The sequence below is a fragment of the Hesperophylax consimilis genome, chromosome 20 (genome assembly GCF_061612785.1).
Source record: "Hesperophylax consimilis isolate HC1 chromosome 20, BYU_Hcon_1.0, whole genome shotgun sequence".
In the NCBI taxonomy this organism is placed as follows: Eukaryota; Metazoa; Arthropoda; class Insecta; order Trichoptera; family Limnephilidae; genus Hesperophylax; species Hesperophylax consimilis.
This window is the reverse complement of record NC_142855.1, coordinates 14,199,902-14,214,911: the sequence shown is the minus strand read 5'-3', so window position 1 is coordinate 14,214,911 and position 15,010 is coordinate 14,199,902. Positions and strand designations below refer to the sequence as shown.

The 15,010-nt window shown below is 33.0% G+C and overlaps 2 protein-coding genes across 2 annotated transcripts; one reads left to right on the top strand and one right to left on the bottom strand.

Moving 5' to 3' along the window:
• Window positions 1–2,899: 2,899 nt before the first annotated feature.
• On the bottom strand, window positions 2,900–8,113 carry LOC149414140 (uncharacterized). Its single transcript, XM_089644109.1, has 4 exons — window positions 7,950–8,113; window positions 7,466–7,546; window positions 5,377–5,544; window positions 2,900–5,003 (listed from the first exon to the last, which is right to left on the bottom strand). Exons 1-4 carry the CDS (start codon window positions 8,104–8,106, stop codon window positions 4,000–4,002), a joined length of 1,410 nt encoding a protein of 469 aa, XP_089500235.1. The 5' UTR covers window positions 8,107–8,113; the 3' UTR covers window positions 2,900–3,999.
• A 2,341-nt stretch (window positions 8,114–10,454) lies between these two features.
• LOC149414139 (uncharacterized) lies at window positions 10,455–13,496 on the top strand. The gene is made up of 4 exons (XM_089644030.1): window positions 10,455–10,550; window positions 11,355–11,550; window positions 11,947–12,111; window positions 12,488–13,496. The coding sequence occupies exons 2-4, from the start codon at window positions 11,394–11,396 to the stop codon at window positions 13,405–13,407; spliced, it is 1,242 nt and encodes a 413-aa protein (XP_089500156.1). The 5' UTR covers window positions 10,455–10,550; window positions 11,355–11,393; the 3' UTR covers window positions 13,408–13,496.
• The last annotated feature ends 1,514 nt before the right edge of the window (window positions 13,497–15,010 follow it).

Sequence of the window (15,010 nt, the reverse complement as noted above, 5' to 3'; positions counted from 1 at the left end):
ACATGAGAAAATTAATTTTAAACACCCATCAAAAACTCCACCTCTACCCATCTATTAACCACTCTCACGACACCCGCCACTCACGGAGAAATCCAATTGTACCACTCACAACTAAAACATCTCTCGCTCAAAGACACTTCTCATTCTTAGGTCCAAAACTATACAACTTCATGCCCGATGCTTGGAAAAAGGAAAACACAGCTATTCTTCATAAATTGACCACTAATTGGTTTCATCAATTAGGTAGAAAGGAGAGTGAACTTTTACTACACAAAAAATGAAATCAAACACAAACCAAAAACAACAACAAAAACTCCAACAAAACAGTAAAAGATACGTTTATGTTATAATCTTTATCATTATATTTATATATGTACTTACCTAATACTTTTAAATTAGAATGCTACCCAAGCAGCAGTTAATCTTATGTTTAATGTAATATTTTATTTTATGGTATTTCTTCTCTTTGTTATTCATATTTATACAAACATGTTAGTAGGCTTAGGCACCAGTTAAAAGTACAAATACCTATTATTTCATTATTATTGTAATACTATACTTATCAAACAACTTATCAAAATGTTAATACTCATACTAATTTGACTGTCCTAAAACGGGAATCCTCCTAGTTGGGCAGTCAAAACATTTCTTAAATAATGTATTTAAATGTATAATAAAAAAAAAAGAAAAAAAGATCTAATTTATGTTGAGTTGAGGCTGAATATGAACACCATCACAGAAGCCCATGAATCTTCTCAATCCGGAGAGCGCCGCCATCAAAGTGGAACCAGGGTCCCAGGATGGGGTTGTTGAAACGCCGTACACGGATATAGATATCTACCTCCCGCATGTAAAGAAGGAATGTTTGCGATATGCGGAGAATACTCCCACAGCCAGTACGTTGCATTTCAAAAGTAATAAAATGTAGAATGTTCATTTCAGATCTGGTGTTTTGAATCTATGTTTGTTTTGGAAAGTTTTGTAACCAATACAAATGCTTGTTTACGACGAGACGTACCCTCTAGTCGTCCATTAAGTACTGTTGTTTTTACCTAATGGTATTTCCCTACGTTTCCTACCGACCAAGAAATTTTATTTATATTAAGAAATAACATGAATTACACGCATCATACATCTATAAAAATATGTATTTATTCATTTACGCCCTTCGGTCTTTTACATTACACAAGTATAAATTATAAACGTTACATAGTGCATTAGATTTTCATTATTTATTATTATTCATTCATCCATTCATTAAAATATTATTAATGCAGGAATTCATTATTCCAGAGACAATATTTAATACTTAAACTCCTTTCAGAAGCTGGTCAAGATAAAACTGTTTTCCGCTAAAACGCCCTTCGCTGCCGCAGATACCAAGAGTCCTTCGTGTTAAAATAAATCAGTTTAGAGTTTCTAATTCTTTCTCAATCTGCCCCTCTTTAGTATTCCCTCAAAGGTTTCTCACACAAATATATTAAAAATATTATTCAAATCTTATTTAAGTTCTTCCTCGGAAAGAGACGACCGTACTTTTGGTTGTGATAGTCGACATATTACTAATGTATTCTTATGCTGCCATTGCAGGCGGTATTATTATGGACACTGTTACCATCAAGACATAAGAGTAATCACAAACATAAAGTAATTCTACATACAAACACAAAATATTTCAAAATGAAAGAAAAAATAAGTATTAGATGTATTACCAGATAGGTAATTTGACAGTATACTGTAACAATATTTGAACCATAATTAATCATTATTCAAAAGAAGAAGCAAAGTAGATAATAAAGACAGATAGGGTGACAGTCAGTTTTTAGCAAATGGGACTTATATAAAATCTTATTATTTAAGAAAGGACAAGGATGAAAAAATATTAAGACAATCACCTGTCAGTACAAAAACCTTAATTAACTTTTTAAATTTAACTAAGGAATTGGTAGACTTAATATGATTTGGAAGAATATATGAAACATAAGTGGTGCCTGATATAAATAATTTCTTTGATCAAAAGAAGTTTTAGTATGTACCGCCACAAAGTTCAATGTACCTAGAGCTAATTCTAGCTGTCCGCATTTGTTGTGTTCTTCAGCAAATTTAATATTGATAAAAAATCGACAAAGTATTTGAGTGATATATACCTAGCTGTTTTATGCAGATAGCATTACATTCCATTACATTCATTAAAGTAGGTTGGATGGATAACAGATTTTTTTTCGAACATCACTTTAAGTTTCAATTTTTGGGTAATTGAGTGATTGCTTATTACATTTGTCCACCTGTAAATAACCATCTTTATTTTTGTAGGAAAGGCTTTGTTATTGCTGAATTTATCACTCTATTACATCGACATTTGCAGGTGAAATATGTTGACTTGTCAATATTATTATGTTAAATGATAAACTAACGTATTTAAGACAGTCAGCTTATGAAATCTAGAGCACCTTACTTAATATTACCATGTATTTAAAACATAAACATTTCTAATATAAAAAGTGTAATGTACAACATTTGTGTGGTCAAATAAAAATATAAATCAAATACTTAGATATATAATTTTGTAGCGGCATTAACTAGAAGATTCGGGAACTTACATTCATGCAGCGCGCATCGCCTTAGAACCTAATAGAGAAACATCGAAGGTACGGCGCATCTACGCTGAATTATTCTCGAACGCATTTGCACCTATATAAAGTGGCCACGTCAACGTACCTGCCTCAGCCAACAGTTACTAGCCCGGTAACAGAATAAACCTATTATATAGTTTAATTTTATCAATAAAAAATTCAAAAAGGCGAACGTTTTTTTATTTAACAGTTTCATAGTTAAAATTTAAAAAATAATTACATTAAGTATCTCTAATAATATTGAGAATAATAATAACAACCACGTAAAGTGAAAAGTTTCACAAAATTAAATAATTTACACAATGAAAAGGTTGTTGTTCCTAATTATATGTACAAGAAATAAAATATTATATTCGGTGAATAAGTACCTATGTAATACAAAACTAAGCACATAACAAAGCTACTAACAGGGAAAAATTGTTTCACCAGTCAAAATGACAATTAGGTGATAATAATAATAATGTTTATTTCAGCTGGACAGAGCGGTGTGTGCAATGCTCTGCCTCCCATATAAGTTTACATTTAAGTTAATACATTAAAAATCAGTATAGAAATAAATAAAAAATGAATAAATTGATGGACACATTAGGACTTTATGGTGGCTTGAGTGAAATTCTCCATCTCTGGTGTAGAGGCGCTCCCTGCCACTGGGCAACGGCCTGGACAAGAGTGTTGTCCGATCTCTGGTAGCGCTGACTCGTCCCGACTATTCTGTGGCGCATCAAAGCAGCAAACCCATGCATCCTTCCTTCGGTGAACATCTGTGAGGCGCTGCATCACCAGGGGAGGACAAATAGGTCTCTGTATGCGTGATTGTACTGTACTCGGAGTGTGTTCATGACGCCTTGTGTGTATGTCGTCCATAGCTCGCTAGTGTAGAAGCTCATACAGTATGTTTGGAAAAGTTGCTTGTTCACCGAAGGACTGCACTTGTTGAATCTTCTGGCAAGCATGTTAGCTCGTAAACTCAGTACTTTTCTTTGGCGTTCTATGTCATTTTTATCATTTAGGTCATTGGTGATGACATGCTTTGAAAAACTATCTGTGTTTGGTTTATTAAATATTACATTAACAACATCTGAGATATGTGTGTAGAATGAGCTAAAAGGTTTGAGTATTGCAAGTTGGGTATTGTACATTAAAGGATATAAAGACGACGTACACGTGAAAACTGGACGAAAACCAACACCTGACTATTTCCCGCCCGGACATGGTGACTAGTGACCTCGGGTGATTTTACATTTCCCTGGACCATCAACCACTCTTGCCTTTACAAGTGCCGTTACATTGAGATCATGAAAAGGCCTTTTCTTTAGTACGAGTACGCTCGTGTATAAATAAGCGTGCCTTCCGTTGGTAAGAATGGTTACGGGTTTTCTTTAGTATGAGCGCGAATATGTGTAATAAGGTTTGACTTATGTAGGAATGAATGGCTACAATAAGAGCAGGAAAACGGTTTTTCTTTAATATAAGCGCGAATATGTGTTATAAGGTTTGACTTCTGTAGAAATGAATGGCTGCAGTCAGAGCAGGAGAATGGTTTTTCTTTAGTGTGAGTGCGAATGTGTAATGTTAAGTTTGCCTTTACTGAACATGAATAGCTACAGTAAGTGCAAGTGAATGGTTTTTCTTTAGTATGAATACGCTCGTGTATAATCAAGTCTGCCTTCCGTGAACATGAATGGTTACAGTAAGAACATGCGAATGGTTTTTCTTTAGTATGAGTACGAATATGTGTAATAAGGTTTGACTTCTGTGGAAATGAAAAGCTACAATAAGAGCAGGAAAACGGTTTTTCTTTAGTGTGAGTGCGAATATGTGTAATAAGGTTTGACTTCTGTGGAAATGTATGGTTACAGTAAGAGCAGGCGAATGGTTTTTCTTTAGTATGAGTACGAATGTGTACAGTTAAGCTTCCCTTTACTGAACACGAATAGTTACAATAAGGGCAGGAGAATGGTTTTTCTTTAGTATGAATACGCTCGTGTGTAGTTAAGTCTGCCTTCTGTGAACACGAATGGCTACAGTAAGAACAGGAAAATGGTTTTTCTTTAGTATGAGTACGAATGTGTTTAGTTAAACGTGACTTTTCTGAACATGAATAGCTACAGTAAGTGCATGAGAATGGTTTTTCTTTAGTGTGAGTACGCTCGTGTATAGTTAAGCGAGCTAACTGAGAACATGAATAGTTGCAGTAAGAGCATGAAAATGGTTTTTCTTCAGTACGAGTGCGCAAAGGAGCAACAAGGTCAGGCTCAGAAGCAAGTTTTGGGTTCAGTTTGGAACAAGGGAAAGATGTTAAATTATTAATTTCCCTTTCGTCGTGTTTTGGTTGAATAGAAATTATGTTCTTTACTCTGAATGCTGCATCTGGAAGAGAAAACAATAATAAAACTTCCATTGTTATTTATATACATGGCATCGGAATGTGTAAAATTAACTACAAATAATAAAAATAATCTGTACAAAAAATATATAAACATTTGTAAATAAATATATTTTGACAAACAAGTCTGTGAACGATCTACAAACGTATACAAACATTTAATAAATTATTTAAATCTCACGTGGAGGGAGGGAAGTGAGCGAAGTGGCTACCAGCAAGAACTCACGACAGAGTTTCAAGTTTCAAAAAAGCCTTCTTCACTATGCTTTATTTTAGCCTGTACCATTTGCTTTTGAGAACTGGACAATGTTAAATATGTTATTCAATGAAAAATAAAAATTAATAAAATGGTTTTACCCGCCGATTGGTGAATAATATCAGAGTGCTCCAAACATTCCCTTTTAACCTCTGAAAGGATGTCAATTTCTGTATTCGAAATTGCAGTTTCTGCTTCTTCTTTAGCCCTTGGTTCCGTTTTTATCATTATTTCCTCTATATTATAACACCCTGTTGTACTTATTTCACCTGATAACAGAAAAACTTTATGAAAAATTGGACACACTGAACGGGATGCTTGTTATGTTGTTTGTCTTTTGTGTACTTGACTATTGCCTAGTTTACACGAGACTCGTACTAGTTATTTATATTAACCTGCTTAGTGACAAGCAATCGTTCACATGTTTATTTGTAGCTTATGATAGAAAATTAAATTAGTAACGATACATCCGTTTGGAATGGACTACCAACATTATTTGGTAAATATACAGAACATAAGGATACGGTTAATAAGCAGTTTAATAGATAGATAACAATGAGAACTAAGAATTTAAGGTTCATAAAATGGAAAATAATGCATTTCGAAAGTAATATAATTTTTTGTTTGATTTTGTAGATCATTATAATAATTATTTATTAGAGTTATAAACAGTCTTCATACATGCGTATATGACAGTGATAAGAGTATTTATGTCATTGAACAAAAAAATAACGACAAAACAAAACATAACAGAAAAATACATAACAACATACCTAATACAAACATTTCTGATAAAGTACTTCTTTAAATGACGAAAAGTGTTTTAATTAGCGTTGCGTGCCGTTGGCGGCATTTATTTTTACTCGGGAGATATTTTCAATTTGTATTAGTATTTCGGATGACTAATTATTGCTTAGAATTATTTTTTAACCTCTGTTCTCAATGTTAATATAGGCGCTTAATTAGTTTGTAAATATCTTAAATCATTAGACCCTACCGAAGACAGTGGGCCTGATAGTATACACCCTATGCCTTTAAAGAATTGTGCTAGTGTTCTATGTTATCCACTAAGTCAAATATTTATAACTTCACTGTCTTCTGGCATTTTCCCACAGGAATGGAAAAGTTCATACATTGTGCCTATATTTAAAAAAAGGAGACAAGCACAATATTGATAAGAGAACAGAGGTGTTATAGTTTCGCATCATGAAATTTAATATTTTTCTGTCCAAAAAATTGAGGTAAATTGGGAATAACCAGTATATTTTTCATTTCCCTGTTTGAGTATTTATGTTGTATTCAGAAATGATTTTTATCAATTTTTAATTAAACATTTTTGGATAAAGTACATTTTATTCATTCAAATCGTAAAATTTATTAGATATTTCGTCTGCCCGAGTTCTACACGGAACTTTTAGAATTATATTAAGATCTCATTTTTGGGCTGTGTTGGTTATTAGTTTGTATCATTTTATTAGAATAATATGTGTGTTCATTAAAACTAGCTGTACCCCATAACGCGTTGCTGTGGCTCAGTCTGTCAGCGAAGATAGTTGCTTTTACTTCCAACAGATAGCGCTGTTATTTTTTAAACTTGTTTTTATTTGTAACAGGTGACACCTATATAGTGATTTAGGCCAACGTGGGAAATGCCCATCTCATACAGGACCCCACCGAGAGACAGCCTGGATTCTCATTTCTTCGCAAAAGCTGGTCCGCCATCAATAGGCTAAGGTGCTCCCGTAGCCGATGTGCCCACAAGAGGCACAGATGGGGTCTTAAAGAGTCGGCGATGTGTGAATGTGGTGCGGTGCAGACCACATGTGGTCAACGAATGCCCCATCCATTTATTCCCCGGCGGGATTGATGAGGTCCACATGGCGACGCCTGAGGCCCTACACTGGCTCACAGACCAAGATGTCCCCCTCTGACCCCCCACCATACGAAAGAAGAAGAAGGTATATAAAAACTAGTATTCGAATGCAACGTTGTGTCAAAATTTCAAAAAATTCGGTTACAAACTTTCGGATTTAAGTTTTTGAACAAATGAACTGAATATCTGTATTTATATAGATTATAGATATTTAAAAAAAAATGTTTTACCAGCCGTTTGGTGAATAATTTCAGAGTGTTCCAAACATTCACTTGTAATATCTGTGCGGATGTCAATTTCTGTATTCAAAATTGTACCTTTTTCTTCTTCCTTAGTCCGTGGTTCTGTTTTTATAAATATTTCCTCTATATTAGAATGATCCGGTGGATTTATTTCACCTGATAACAGAAAAAACTTTATTAAAAAATGGAAACACTAAACAAGATGCCGTTATTTTATTTAGCAATAAAAACAGGTGATGGGTAAATGTTGTAAATTTAACTATTTTCAAAATTAATAATATTGTTTGACAATAAAGGACACTATAAAAGAAAAATAATTGTTTTAAGTGAAGCAAACACAAGTAATTTGCTAATAATCCACAATACTTTCAACATTGTTGACAAGGTCTGTAGCAAATCAATACAACTTCTCTTTGGCCAAAACAATGTCGCAAGTAATATAAACAGAGCTTTATAAAACTATAAAAAATGCCCAGTTGGAAAAAAGCTCACGATGCAAATTATTAGAAAATGAACACAGTTTTCCGACAAAAACTAATCTGGCAATAATTTTTCTTACCAGCTGTCTGATGAACTCTCGCGAAATTTTCCAAACATTCCTTGTTCATGTCCGGGACGTCTACAGCGACATCTATATCCGGCATTTCACCACAGACTTCTTTTCCAATCCCTGGCTCCATCTTAATAGTGATGCTCTCCGGGTTAGGAAGGTCCATGGCACCGCTGTGACAGCGGTAAACTAACAACGAAATACTCTGGAAAGTTACTTTTAAATAAGTAAACGTACAAAGCAGGGCCGTTCAAAACGTTAGCTCAACAACAAAGGGGAAGCTCTATTTGGACTCACACCCCAAAAACATATCAACAATCAACAAAACTATATACTTACAAACTATTTTCTATAGCTTAACTATACATAATGATGCCATGTTGATAACATTCACACGAAACAAATCAGAAAACGTACAGAAAAGACAAAATATAAGGATGGGACCGAGGTTCGAACTCGTACTTCGTCTGGTCAAAAATACATTAAAATAAACCAACAAAACTGAAGCAAATAACCATTATATTAGAAATCTGTACAAATAGGAATTTTAATTTAAAATAAGTACACACCCATATTGCTACTCTATCGTATGGATTGATATGAAAGTTATTATTAAATCCCGATGTGACATCTTCATTTGAAAGTAAATTTGCAGGTACTAGATTGTTTTGACATTTCTAGAAACTTAAGATGAACATAACCAAAAAACTCAAAAGGTTGTACAGGTTAATTGTACAAGTTCATTTCCGTAAGTCTAAAAACGAGGTAATAAGTCAAATACAATTCTATTCACTTACAAGGCGAAGGGCAATGTTTCTAAGTCAACGAATGACAAGCGACATAACCTAATATCGGGAATAATTGAGACGTTCTATGAAAAATGTTAATTCAACTTCTTAGATATAAATGTGATGATTTTGATACTCATTCAAATAAGTAGTACGCACCTAATCGTGCCGATATTATACAGAGAACGAAGCAGCTAGCGGTACAGAGCTTAACACGCTCAACAGACGTCAGATTGATTTTACCATAGACAAAAAACAACTGAAGATAGGCAGAGATAATCAATACTCCAGTCCCGGTGACAAGGAGCCGGTCCCTTTGCTGTCCTTGGATCCACCGAAATTATCTCTAAGGAACTGTTTATTTTTAGAACTTGTTCCTTTGGAATATTTTTTAACACAAATTTAACTAATTTTTTGAAGCGAAAAACCGAAATTCAGATGATTGATTTGATTGGACTTAGAAGTACATATCAATAAAACTGTTAAACCTATTTTCAATAACTACACACATTTGGAAGACAGGCGTAAAATAAACGACTGAACTTTTTTATTCAAAATTCTAAACTCTAAATTCGACTGTTGCGAACTTCTGCAACACATAAACTAACGAATACCTACAATAAAAACACGACAAAATACACTATTCCACTGCAACACACATGAGCGCAATTACTTTGCGAACTCCCCAATACAACGGTTTCACATCATGGAAAACCAATACTTAGGTGATGTCAATATTTAATATTAACTTAGCGAATTTTGTGGATCACGTGAAAGACTTATTTCAACACTATTCCTAAATGGAAGTTGTATTTTTGTAAACCAGTTAAATCGCTGTATTTTTTAATTAATGTTCTTGTTCTTTTTAATTTTGTTTCTTGAATATATATTTTTTTAATTTTATTTTATTTTATTATTCTTTTCTCATGTTTCAAAATTGTCTGTCATCAAAATTGTACCACCTACATGTAAAAGCCCTCTGGGCATTAAATAAATAAAAATAACTGCTTTATCTATCTTTTACGTCGTTGCCAGGATAATATAGCATTCCAAAAAAATCATTCCTTACCTTGGAAGAAACAAAAACTGAAGAAAGACTGCTGATTCCAGAGTTATTCATTTATTATAAACACAAATGTGATTTTTTAAGAAGTGTTAGCTCGTCGTCGTTAAGAATGCATGTTATTTCACTGCGCAGATCACTAATCTCGTGAAAAGACCAATTAAATAATGCAAATTACATCCGTGAGTTCAAAATTTTCGTGTGGTAAATTTTAGCACGTGGTGCGCTGAAAATATAACAATTGTGATTTTATAAGGTGTACCATCAAGAACCAAAAGAAATCAGTATCATCACAAGTAAAGACTTCCCATACAATTTATTATCCTCGTATTCATTGTGATGGAAACACGATTGGTTGATATTGTCTTCTCATTTGCTAAAGTTCATTTTAAATACAGATCGGGCATCAAACAATTTATTTTTAAACGGTTGTTATAATTTTCACTGGAGTTACCGATTCCAGTATTTAAAGCGCAGGATTTTTCACTAATTCTTAATAAAATGATTGAATTAAACCTGAATCCATTAAATACTTTTTTTTTCGATAAATATTTAAAAATAAAATGTTAATTTCGACGGTTCCAGTTACAGCAGAAGGGCCGGTTCCTTGCCACCGGAACCGGAGCGTTGACCATCTCTGCCTATCTTCACTTGTCTTTGTCTATGGTAAAATCCACATGACATCTGTTGATCGCATGAGCGTGTAGAGCTTTGTACCAAGAGCTGCTCTGTTTTCGGTTTTAATATCGCATCGATTAGGTGCTTAATAGCTATTTTAATTACTGTCACAATCAGATGTTGAATTATCGTTTTTCATAGAACGTCTCAATTATTTCCGAAATTAGGTTATGTCGCTTGTCATTCATTGACTTTCCCTTCGCCTGAATTGAATATATTTGAAATTAACTAGTTTTTAAACTCACGGAAATAAACTTGTACTATACAACCTTTGATGTTATGTTCATCTTATGTTTCTAGAAATGTCAAATCAATCAAGTACCTGCTTACTTCATTTTTGTATGTTATATCGAAAATGTATTTTCAAATGAAGAAGTCACATCGGGATATATTAAAACTTTCACTTCAATCCACACGATAAAGTAGCAATTTAAAGAAAAATCTTAATTTTTTCTAATATAATGGTTACTTGCTTCAGTTGTGTTGCTTATTTTAATGCATTTTTGGCAAGACGAAGATACGAGTTCGAACCTCGATCCCATCCTTATATTTTGTCTTTTCTGTTTGTTTTCCGATTTTTTTCGTGTGAATGTTATTAACATGGCATCATTATGTAGAGTTAAGCTATATAAAGTAGTTCGTCAGTTTATAGTTTTGTTGATTGTTGATATGTTTTTGGGGTGTGAGTCCAAATAAAGCTTCCCCCTTCTTGTTGAGCTAACGTTTTGAACGGCCCTGCTTTGTGTTTCTTCCGATCAGATAAAATATACACATATTATATACTACTTATAATACTTTTCTAAATTATAAGTAGCAGAATGAATATATTATAAATAAAGCCTGGTTGGTGACGAAACTGTCACTTATTTAAAATTAACTTTCCAGAGTATTCCCTTATTGGTTGAACGCTCTCACAGTGGTTCCATGGACGTACCTAACCCGGAGAGAATCACCATTAAAATGGAGTCAGGGATTGGGGAAGAAGTCAGAGGTGAAATGCCGGATATAGATGTAGCTTTAGACCTGCCGTACATGAGCAAGAAATGTTTGGAAAATTTCACGAGAGTTCATCAGACAGCTGGTAAGAAAAATTGCTGCGAGATTAGTTTTTGTCGGAAAATGTGTTCATTTTCTAATGATTTGCATCGAGGACACCTATTTCCAGCAGTGTCCTTTTTCATTGTTTTCTAAGGCTCGGTTTTCATTACTTGTGATATTGTTTTGGCCAAAGAGAAGTTGTATGGTTTTTTTATAGACCGTGACAACAATGTTGAAAGCATTGTGGATTACTAGCAAATATCTTGTGTTCGCTTCATTTTAAACGATAATTTGCCATGCGCTTTGTCTTTTATCTTTAATTCATATTATTAATTTAGAAAACCGTTAAAATTTTACTCCTCAAATATAATAGCCTAGCGCCCTAGCGTTCCGGTCTTTACTGCTAAATAAAATAACGGCACAGTTTTTCTGTTTCCAGATGAAATAAGTCCACCGGATCATTCTAATCTTGAGGAAATCTTTATCAAAACAGAACCAGGGACTAAAGAAGAAAAAAGTACAATTTCGAATACAGAAATTGACATCCTTTCAGATGTTAAAGGGGAATGTTTGGAGCACTCTGAAATTATTCACCAACCGGCGGGTAAAACCATTTATTGATTTGTTTTTCTTTATTGATAAACACACTTAACATTATCCAGTACTCTTAAAAGCAAATGGTACAGGCTGAAATAAAGCATAGTCAAGAAGACTTTCTTGAAACTTGAAGCTCTGTACCGCTCGAGAGATGGCAGCCACTTCGCACACTTCCCCCCCGCCACGTGAGATTTAAATAATTTATTAAATGTTTATATGCGCGTGTAGATCGCGTATAGATTCACTGACTTCTTTGTCAAAAATGTGTATTTACAAATTTTAATATATACTTTGGACAGTTATTTTTATTATTTGTAGTGAATTTTACACATTCCGATGCCTATACATAAAAATGGAAGTTTTATTATTGTTTTCTCTTCCAGATGCAGGATTCAGAGTAAATGACATAAATTCTGTTCAACCAAAACGCGACGAAAAGAAAATTAATAATTTAACATATTTCCCTTGTTCAAAACTGAACCTAAAACTTGCTTCTAAGCCTGACCTAATTGCTCCTTTGCGCTCTCATACTGAAGAAAAAACATTTTCATGCTCTTACTGTAACTATTCATGTTCACAGGTAGCTCGCTTAACTATACACGAGCGTACTCACACTAAAGAAAAACCATTCTCATGCTCTTACTGTAGCTATTTATGTTCAGAAAAGTCACGCTTAACTAAACACATTCGTACTCATACTAAAGAAAAACCATTCTCCTGTTCTTACTGTAGCCATTCATGTTCACTGAAGGCAGACTTAACTGCACACGAGCGTACTCATACTAAAGAAAAACCATTCTCCTGCCCTTATTGTAACTATTCATGTTCAGTAAAGGGAGGCTTAACTGTACACATTCGTACTCACACTAAAGAAAAACCGTTTTCCTGCTGTTACTGTACCTATTCATTTCCACAGAAGTCAAACCTTATAACACATATTCGCACTCATACTAAAGAAAAACCATTTGCATGTTCTTACTGTAACCATTCATGTTCACGGAAAGCAGACTTAACTATACACGAGCGTATTCATACTAACGAAAAACCATTCACCTGTCCTTACTGTAGCTATTCATGTACAGTAAAGTCATACTTAACTTTACACATTCGCACTCATACTAAAGAAAAACCATTCTCCTGCTCTGACTGTAACCATTCATTTCTACAGAAGTCAAACCTTATAACACATATTCGTGCTTATACTAAAGAAAAACCATTCCCATGTTCTTACTGTAGCCATTCATTCCTATATAAGTCCAACCTTTCAACACATATTCGCGCTCATACTAAAGAAAAACCATAGCCATTCATATTGACAGAAGGCACACTTATTTATCCAAGAGCGTACTCATACTATAGAAAAAACATTTTAATGCTCTCACTCTAACTATCCATTTTTTTTTTTTTAAATATTTTTATTTATTTTATAAAATACAGTATAATGTTTAAATTTACATAATAAGAACATATTTCAATAAAAATTAACATTTTTACCTTTACAAGAGTCTAAAACTCGTGTGTAAAGGGAAAATAATAAAAACTTAACATACATATGAAATAGAAGAAAAAAAGAATCATAAAAACATATAAAGTGAAGACATTTTAGTTTTTTTATATAATAATTTATAAAATAATATAGTGAGATATGATCGTCATTCTAATTCGTTAAATTATTTATTGTAGTGAAGTTAATTTTATTTTTAAATTTATTAAAGTCCGGTTCTAATCTCATCTCTGTCGTTAATTTATTAAACCATACCACTCCAGTGTACGTGTAATAGTGTTGTGCAAAACTGGTATGCATTAATGGAGTCCATAAGCGACCCATTGTATTTTGCCTATTGCTCTCGACACGAACCATGGCATGGTGTGACTTCTTATACAGATCTTTGTGGATTTGAAGTAGCGTATTTTTCGTATATGTATTTTTTAGTGATGGGACTTGAAAATCTTGGAAAAGTTGGGTAGTCTGATGGTTTTTTTATTAAAATTTTTATTAACAGCCTTTGAGTGATTTCCAGCGGTAAAAGTGATGATTTGTAAGCTCCCCCCCACGCAACGATACCATACTGTATTATTGAATGGGCTAGAGCGTAGTAAATATTTTTAAGAATTTTTAAGTTAAGTATATTTCTTAGACTAATAAATATGTAAATGAGTTTTCTTAATCTATTTATGATATTGTTTATGTGAGTTTTCCACTTAAGTTGACTATCTATTATTACACCTAAATATTTCATTTCATTTTTATTTCCTATGGATAAACAGTCATTATTTTGGCAAGTAGATTTTTTTGATATGCATTTTTTTTAATGTATTTTAATATTTAATGTAATAAAAGGGTTTATTTTGTTTATACTAAAAATTATATAATATGTTTTTTCAATATTTAATTTATTTATTTATTTATTAATTTCAACGCCCTGGTGGGCTTTTACATAACAAGTTTTTTACATAACAAGCTTTTACATAACATAATATACAGAAACATTTTTAAATGGAAAAAGATAAACTATGAAAATAAAAATAAAAGTAAACATAATATGAAAGGTAAGTAGGTGAATAGATAAGTTAAGGTAGAGTTAATTCATTGCAATAAAAGAGAAATAAACTAGTAGGTATGTTAACAATTACAAAATTACATGTGAATAGCTAAATGTGATACATGAGAAAATTTATTTAGGTATGTATTTGTTTGTTCTCGCCTTGACGGCTTTTACATGCAAGGTAAATCATACAGGAGCATTATAACAAGTATATAGCATCATAAGTATAACATAGTAAATAAAATAATAAGCTGAGCATGAAAGACATAAGTAGGCACAACACAGGTAGGTATTAGAATACGTTAAGAAATTGTATATTGTATAAAGGAGTTCAATCAGCAAATACTTATTTGGGCTTAG